We start from the raw sequence: 8,658 nt of genomic DNA, 5'->3' as shown, positions 1-8,658 counted from the left end.
TGCCTCCCTAACCTGTTCTTCCTCTCACCCATCCCTTCCTCCCACCCCAAGCCGCACCCCCAGCTACCTACTAACCTCATCCCACCTCCTTGACCTGTCCGTCTTCCCTGGACTGACCTATCCCCTCCCTACCTCCCCACCTATACTCTCTCCACCTATCTTCTTTATTCTCCATCTTCGGTCCGCCTCCCCCTCTCTCCCTATTTATTCCAGTTCCCTCTCCCCATCCCCCTCTCTGATGAAGGGTCTAGGCCCGAAACGTAAATGTTAGGATTGTTTCTATAGTAACGAAGCCCGTTTATCGAAACTGGCCGATACTTCAGCTCCCTGGTTGCTTTGGGAGTGCGCCTCGGGTTTCCGTCTCTATTCCTCTTCCGTGATAGGAAGCGCCGACCGGAGCGTGAAACATTGCAGAATTTTCCAATGGGCAAATACCAGCAGAGTAAGTGAATAAGCAGCAGAATCTGCCGACTTCACACTCTCACTGTATGGGTCTAGATGCAATGCGTTGTGCGTACAACAATGCAACAAAAAGCACAATAGAAATCCCACAACACACTGATAAATTATTTACAGCGTGGTAATGTAAACCGAATACAAGAGAATGCGGTGACATAGTTCATAGCAAAGTGCATTAAAATAGATTTATTCTGGCAAAAAGAAAATTGAATCAATAATTTATTACAAACTGCGGGAATCTACAGTTCGATACACTTTGCTGAAATTCCTGGAGAATTCTTAATTCCAAAGTTCACCACATTATCGATTTGGCATTAACCCAGATTAGGCCGTTCACTTACTAGTAAAGTAACATTTTAAAAATTATGTATAAATATATAAAGTCCGTTTATAAAAATCGCTGTAAAAGGATAAATGCGGCATTATTTTAAGTTTGAATGGGCAGTGCCACATGCAGTCAGTTTAAAGTCCAGAGTTCGCAGGAGATGGGATATGGGTAATTCGGCCAGACCCTCCGGGAATTTCTCGGGGTCGATCGTCCTGATTAAAGTTTGCATGGCCTTTATGAAGAGGGGAGCGGGGCTGGAGCCCGAGATCCATTGGAAGAGCTGTGTCCCCAGAAGTGTCTGCCAGTAACTGGCGTTGTCCTTCAACGCCGCCTTCATCTGAAACTGGAGCCGGGGCATGAAGAGCAGGAGGGGGTGCAGGCAGCTGGTCTTCCTGGGGCTATCCAGGGGACTGGAGCCCAGTTGCTGCAGTAAGATGTCCAGCGCCGTGTCTCCGCGGCAGTCCCTGATGTAAGGGGAAGAGCCGTGACCGAGCAGCAGGGTCAAGCACTCGGGCCTGGCCAGCTCGCACGCCAAATGCAGCGGGGTCTTGCCGCTCTCCACATGCTCGCAGCCCCGACGGTCGATGTACTGGCGCCGCTCGCTCTCCGGTAAGTGCCGCAGGCTGGCCAGCATCCGCGCCAGGGTGGCGACCCGGTTGTAGCGCACAGCCATGGCCAGGTGCTGGCCCAGGGCTGAACAGCAGCAGAAGCTGGTGCTGGGCATAGCCAGGGCGGCCCGGGGATGTTCAGCCAGGAGGTACCGGCCGTATGCCTGGTGGTCATGTACGAGGGCATAAAGCAAAGCCTCGGACGGCGAATAGCTGCTCACGCGGCCGCTGTCCTCCCAGTGGAACACCTCCATGGTCCTCATCTCCTCCAGCATCCAGACGGGCAGCAGGTCCCGCACCGCCTGGTAGAAAGCGAACGATGATTTCCTGCAGCGTTTCCGCCACCGGGATTCCTGCTGACCGTTCCCGGGGCTGCTGGATCTCAGGTCCCAGGGCATGGCCGGGCTGGAGGGCTGGGCTCCCCCAGGCAGAGGGGCACGGGTCCGGGGAGCCTCAGCCGTGCTCCTGGTCTTCTTTCGCCAACTCCAGGTCCACGCAGATCTCCCCGAGCCCACGGATGCAGCCACTCGCTAGGAACCGGGAACTCTGCTTCCTGCACTCTATTTGTCGCCGCAGCGCAGACAGGAGGCTTTAAACCATTGGCCGCTTGCAGACAGTCCCCACCCCATTTCCCAAACTTCGATCCCCAGATCCCACCCCCCCTCCACCAACTCCGTGATCCGCCCCCCGGGACCCGCCTCTGGAGATGGCCAAAACGAAACCAGACCTTTTATGTTAAAAAAAAACCCTCCAAAAACACAACCATTACTGTAACACGGCCATTATCCCGCCTCCACCTCCTTCGTACACACCCACTTCAAACCCCACCCGATCTTACATTTGTGTTCCTCAGCAGCCCACCTCATCTTCGTAACACAATAAAAACCAAAAGAACGATGCTGTAAATCAGAACCACAACCAGAAAGCTTCCCCAGCATATTACTGTTTTTGTTTCGACTTTATAACATCCCTATCGCTTAGACCTAGGGTCATCCCACCGGATTTTCCGGGCGGTGGCAATCGTACGCAGGATTTTCAGCATTACAAAAGAAGGGAGCGCCGCAATCTCTGAGGCGACTCTGCTCAGAGTTCATTCCGAAACGTGCACCTTACTTCCAGAGATAACAGCTGGAGGAACACAGCAGGCTGGCCAGGGAAGCTGACTGGAATCAGTCCACCAATATTCCTGTGAGCATACAGCTGCTGTGAAAAAGTAGTTCAGAGTTGCCTTCCTCTAATATAGTTCTGGAAGGTGAGACCAAATGGAGGCTCGGGGACGGTGGGACGAACAAAGTGTGGAGCGGGACGAACACAGCAGGCCAAGCAGCATCTTAGGAGCACAAAAGTTGACGTCAGTCCCACACTTTTGTTATCTCGGATTCTCCAGCATCTGCAGTTCCCATTATCTCTGGTTTCAGGTGGGAGCCCTTCTTCACAAATGAGAAAGGGAGGAGAGAACTCCGAAATAGAGAGGAGGGGTGGGGCCTGGGAAGGTGGGTGGGATGATGATAGGTGAGTGCAGGTAGGGAGTGGTGGGGATTGGTCAGTGAGGTGGGAAGGGCGGAGAGGTGGGAGAGAAGATGAGTTGACAAGGTGTAGAGCTGGATGAACACAGCAGGCCAAGCAGCATCAGAGGAACAGGAAAGTTGACATTTTGGGTCTAGACCCTTCTTCAGTCGAAGGGTCTACGCTCGAAACGTCAGCTTTCCTGCTCCTCTGGTGCTGCTTGGCCTGCTGTGTTCATCCAGCTTGACACCTTGTTATCTCAGATTCTCCAGCATCGGCAGTTCTGCTATCTCTGGGAGAGTCAGGTCAAGGAGGCGGGAATGAAAGTGAGGGTGGTCATGGGATGAGGCTTGGCCTGGGGAGATTTTGAAACTAGTAAAGTCCACATTGAGACCACTGGGTTGTAGGGTCCCAAGGTGGAATAGGAGGTGCTGCTCCTCCTGTGGCAACACCATGACACTGGAGAGGCCCGGGATGGACATGTCACCCAGAGAGTGGGAGGGGGAGTTAAAATGGTTCACAACCTGAAGGCGTTGTTGTTTGTCGCGAACAGAGTACTGGTGCAGTAAAAAGCCGTCCCCAAGCCTCCCTTTGGTCTCACCTTCCAGAACTGTATTAGAGGAAGGCAACTCTGAACTACTTTTTCACATTAGCTGTACGCTCACAGGAATATCGGTAGACTGATTCCAGAGATGAGGCGATTATCTTCGGAAAAGAGAGATTAAGCAGGTTCTGCTTATACAGTCTGAAGGGTGGGAGGAGATTTAATTGAGGTATATAAAATGTTAAGGAGGATTGACGAATAGATTTAGAAAGGAGACCTGCATTGAAGTCCCACCTGTGCCAGAGATGTACAATCTTAGAACTAGGTTAAGGAGAGGCAAATTTAAAGCAAAAATGGGGAGGAACTACTTCTCTCAAAGGGTGATGAATCTGTGGAATTCAGTGCCGGCAAGAGCGGTGAATGGCAGTAAATCTGAGGAGGAGATAGACAGATTTTGAATGAGTAATTGGTTTAAAGAGTGATGGAGAGAAGATAACAAAGTGGGGTTGAGGCTAAGATGAGATCAGCCATGATTGTATTAAATGGTGGAGCAAGCTGGAGGGGCTGAATTGTCAACTCCTGCTCCTAGTTCCGATGTTCTTATTCTGAAAGGCAGTGTGTGCTGACAGAAACGCACTCCTCTCCCCCCTTGATTGCCACCACTCAGTCCCATTCTCACACCACTCACAGTCCCATTCTCACACCACTCAGTCCCATTCTCACATCACTCAAAGTCCCATTCTCACACCACTCACAGCCCCATTCTCACACCACTCACAGTCCCATTCTCACACCACTCAGTCCCATTCTCACACCACTCACAGTCCCATTCTCACACCACTCAGTCCCATTCTCACACCACACACAGTCCCATTCTCACACCACTCAGTCCCATTCTCACACCACTCACAGTCCCATTCTCACACCCCTCAGTCCCATTCTCACACCACTCAGTCCCTTTCTCACACCACTCAGCCCCATTCTCGCACCACTCACAGTCCCATTCTCACACCACTCACAGTCGCATTCTCACACCACTCACAGTCCCATTCTCACACCACTCAGTCCCATTTTCACACCATTCACAGCCCCATTCTCACACCATTCACAGCCCCATTCTCGCACCACTCACAGCCCCATTCACACAGCACTCACAGTCCCATTCTCACACCACTCACAGTCCCATTCTCACACCACTCAGTCCCATTCTCACACCACTCAGTCCCATTCTCACATCACTCACAGTCCCATTCTCACACCACTCACAGTCCCATTCTCACACCATTCACAGCCTCATTCTCGCACCAGTCACAGCCCCATTCCTGCACCACTCACAGCCCCATTCGCACACCTTTCACAGTCCCGTTCTCACACTACTCACAGTCCCATTCTCACACCACTCAGTCCCATTCTCACACCACTCACAGTCCCATTCTCATGCCACTCACAGTCCCATTCTCACAGACCCATTCTCACACCACTCACAGACTCATTCTCACACCATTCACAGCCCCATTCTCACACCATTCACAGTCCCATTCTCACAGTCCCATTCTCACACCATTCACAGTCCCATTCTCACAGTCCCATTCTCACACCAGTCACAGTCCCGTTCTCACACTACTCACAGTCCCATTCTCACACCACTCAGTCCCATCCTCACACCACTCAGTCCCATTCTCACATCACTCACAGTCCCATTCTCACACCACTCACAGTCCCATTCTCACACCATTCACAGCCTCATTCTCGCACCAGTCACAGCCCCATTCCTGCACCACTCACAGCCCCATTCGCACACCTTTCACAGTCCCGTTCTCACACTACTCACAGTCCCATTCTCACACCACTCAGTCCCATTCTCACATCATTCACAGTCCCATTCTCATGCCACTCACAGTTCCATTCTCACAGACCCATTCTCACACCACTCACAGTCCCATTCTCACACCACTCACAGTCCCATTCTCCCACCACTCAGTCCCATTCTCACACCACTCACAGTCCCATACTCACACCAGTCACAGTCCCATTCTCACACCACTCACAGTCACATTCTCACACCACTCAGTCCCATTCTCACACCACTCAGTCCCATTCTCACACCATTCACAGCCCCATTCTCACACCATTCACAGTCTGCCCCCTGCTCACAGTTGCATCCCATTAAATCCCAAACTCATTTCAACATAAATGTGCGAATTTAAGTGGTGCATAGTACACATGTGCTTGGTGTCAGCAAACCTGGTCATTCAGAAATATAAGGATATAGGCAGTCATTTTGACAACTGCTGTCAATGCCAGTTCAAAAGGTAAATGTAATTGTCACATAGCCAGAAGGATAAGGTATTGGATTGCAACGTTAAGCGGGCAATTATTGGAAGATAACAGATTCAAGTACTGCTACCGTTATTTTCTGCAGATATATCTGTTTTGAATGGTCCTCATGGTAACATCCTACCTCTGAGCTGGAGGGGCCCTGGATTCAAGTCCCACTTGTTCCAGACACATATCAACATGCATATGAGCAGGTTGTTTAAAATATCTGTTAAGTAAGAATGCTGGGAGGATAGCATGCAAATTGGGTACTGTGCCAGGATTCCAGATGAGTGGGTGACAGGGTGGCAGCTAGTGTGAGTTTAGGATGCCAGGTGGATAGGGTACCACTTGGGGTAGGGTAGGGTGCCAGGTGATAGGATGCCAGATGAGTAGGGGTAAGTTCCAGACAGCTAGGTGCCAGGATGCAAGACAGCAAAAGGCAGGTCAGTGTTTAGGGTAGATCAGGGTGTGCTGGGGAAATCAGATCCAGCGAGGGAGGGGTGGGGTCTGGTCTGACAGGGGGCCGCCATGGCAGGGCTGTTCGATAATGTCCCATGGTAGGGACACTGGGATGGTTTGGTCAGGGGGGCATTCTGATGGCTTTAGCAGGGGAGGGTTCAGTACTTAGGGAGTGTTCTAAGATTGGGGAAGGTTCAGCTGAGTTGGGGTTGTGTTGGGTCATGGAGTGGGTGTTTGTCAGGTCCTGAGGGTGTCGTTGGATCCCAGTGTGCCAGATCCAAGTCTTTGGGGAAATGGTCCGGGGATTGTGCAGTTGGGGCTCGTGAGTGAGGTAAGTATGCGATCAATTTAGTAATTACTCAGGAGTTGCACTATATATTTAATTGCCCTGAGTAACTGGTTTACTTTATTTCATCCAAACCGTCCAAGATCCCCAGTTTTTATGGACACTTTTGGAAGGTTCGAGGAATAATAGAATTGCCCACAGAAGTACTCAAATTTCGAGTAAATCCCTTCTGTGTGTGCTACAGTAGGGATGCTGCTACTTGGACAGGCATAACAACTATCCAGTCAATGGGAAATCTGCCCCATAGAGTTTTATTGCACAGAAAGAGACCCTTCAGCCCATCATGTCCAACCTGGTCAATACAAATATCTATCTATTCTAATCCCACTTTCCAATTTGTGTCTCGTAAATAACTGTGTTTCAAGTGCTCATCCAAATAGTTCTTAAATGTCTCATGGAGTCCTGCCTCCACCACCTTTTTAGGCAGTGAGTTTGAGGTAACTGCCACCCTCTGGGTGGAAAAAGAATCTGAAATCCTCTCTAAACCTTCTGCTTCTTACCTTAAAACTGTGCTCCCTGGTTATTGATTCCTGAATAGGAGAAAGGACTCTCCCTATCAATGCCTGTCACAACTTTGTGCATCATAATCAGGTTCCCTGTCTGCCCAGGCAACATCCGTTTAGTGTGATGCTGATGTCTCTTGAAATGTCACAGATCAACTTATTACTTTCTTCTAACATTAAGAATGGGAAGAGGCTTTATGAAGGGAAATAGAAGGAATAGAAAATTGAACTGCAGAAAATTGAAAGATTTATTCAAAATCACAGGCTGCTCAAGTTTTACAGAAATATTTAACATTTCAGGTCAATAATCTTTCACCAGAAAGGCAATGTATGTTAAATAGGGGGAGGGTGGAAAATAATAAAAGGGAAGGACTGAGATGGGGTAGAAAATAAGAGTGATTAAATGACAATGTTGTTTGTGCAAGGAAAATGGAGCGGTAATGATCAGGAAGCAAGAGTTGCATGTTGAGGGGATGTGCCATCTGAAAAAGGAAACAAGAGAAAACTGAGATTTAGAAAGAAAATCACCATTCTCTTCCCTTCCTCTGACTGTTCTCTATCTCTATTTCTGGACCTAGGGCATATATCAATAAATTTTCACAATGAGTTCCTTGACCCTCACTGCTCAGTCACACTTCCTGATAGTCCACATCCTGAAATGACTTTTCTTATTTTCCAAATGTTCATCAGTCTTCTCTAAACACAAACCTCTTTACATGTCCCATTACCTTTGGACTTACACTATTAACTCTTGAGTCATTGATGTGTGTTTGTTGAAATAAGATTTGGGAAGAAAGAAAACACAACTGCAATACAAGCCAAAGATATAGACCTGTTAATGCTGAGTGGAAACTTAAAAACGGATTCACATATTTTCTCAAATAACAAGGTGTGGAGCAGGATGAGCACAGCAGGCCACGCAGCATCAGAGGAGCCGGAAAGCTGATGTTTCGGAAGAGTCTGCTGTGTTCATCCAGCTCTACACCTTGTTATCTCAGATTCTCCAGCATCTGCAGTTCCTACTATCTCTCATATATTTTCACTGTTGCTACTCTTCTTGTTCTTCTTCATTCATTGGCATCGATCTGTATTTCTTTGGCCTTCACACAACCTTCGAGTTCTACATTCTTGTCATTCAGTATGAACAGGATTTTCCACTCAATTCCTTTTTTGATTTTCAGATGACTCTTAGTAGCTTTCAGTTTTGTTCTTCTTCACATGTGGAAACATTTACTCTGCCTACGCTATCAAAACCTTACATAAAAGACTGTATTTTATCATCTTCCTTCCTTCTCTTAGGGCGAGGGCAGTGACCAGTCTGTTCACCCAATTCTGATAGGCGGAGCCCACTAATGTAAATCTCCTTTTTCCAGTCCCATGTGGTTTATTCAAGGTTCATTACACATTCAGCAATAATTTCTCCAATTCTTAACTTTACCCATCTCAAAATAAATCCTAATGCTTAATTTGTTTTAACAACAGTGGCTCTGCCACATTCCAAATTCTAAGCAGTTACTATTTATTCCTACTCCCTGTCTTTGTGACAAGCTAGTTATCTATTCTGATTATTGTCCCTGACTCCACAT

At 48.5% G+C, this 8,658-nt stretch overlaps 1 protein-coding gene across 1 annotated transcript; it reads right to left on the bottom strand.

The window, feature by feature from the left end:
* Positions 1-618: 618 nt before the first annotated feature.
* Positions 619-2,020, bottom strand: ankrd9 (ankyrin repeat domain 9). Its single transcript, XM_048538017.1, has one exon. It carries the CDS (start codon positions 1,791-1,793, stop codon positions 882-884), a length of 912 nt encoding a protein of 303 aa, XP_048393974.1. The 5' UTR covers positions 1,794-2,020; the 3' UTR covers positions 619-881.
* Positions 2,021-8,658: the final 6,638 nt, after the last annotated feature.

The sequence above is a fragment of the Stegostoma tigrinum genome, chromosome 10 (genome assembly GCF_030684315.1).
Source record: "Stegostoma tigrinum isolate sSteTig4 chromosome 10, sSteTig4.hap1, whole genome shotgun sequence".
NCBI classification, from domain to species: Eukaryota; Metazoa; Chordata; class Chondrichthyes; order Orectolobiformes; family Stegostomatidae; genus Stegostoma; species Stegostoma tigrinum.
Note: the sequence above shows the minus strand (reverse complement) of the source record. Positions and strands in the feature narration are given on the sequence as shown.

Coding starts and splice junctions, on each gene's coding strand:
- ankrd9 (XM_048538017.1), bottom strand. CDS start 1,793: ATGCCCTGGGACCTGAGATCCAGCAGCCCCGGGAACGGTCAGCAGGAA.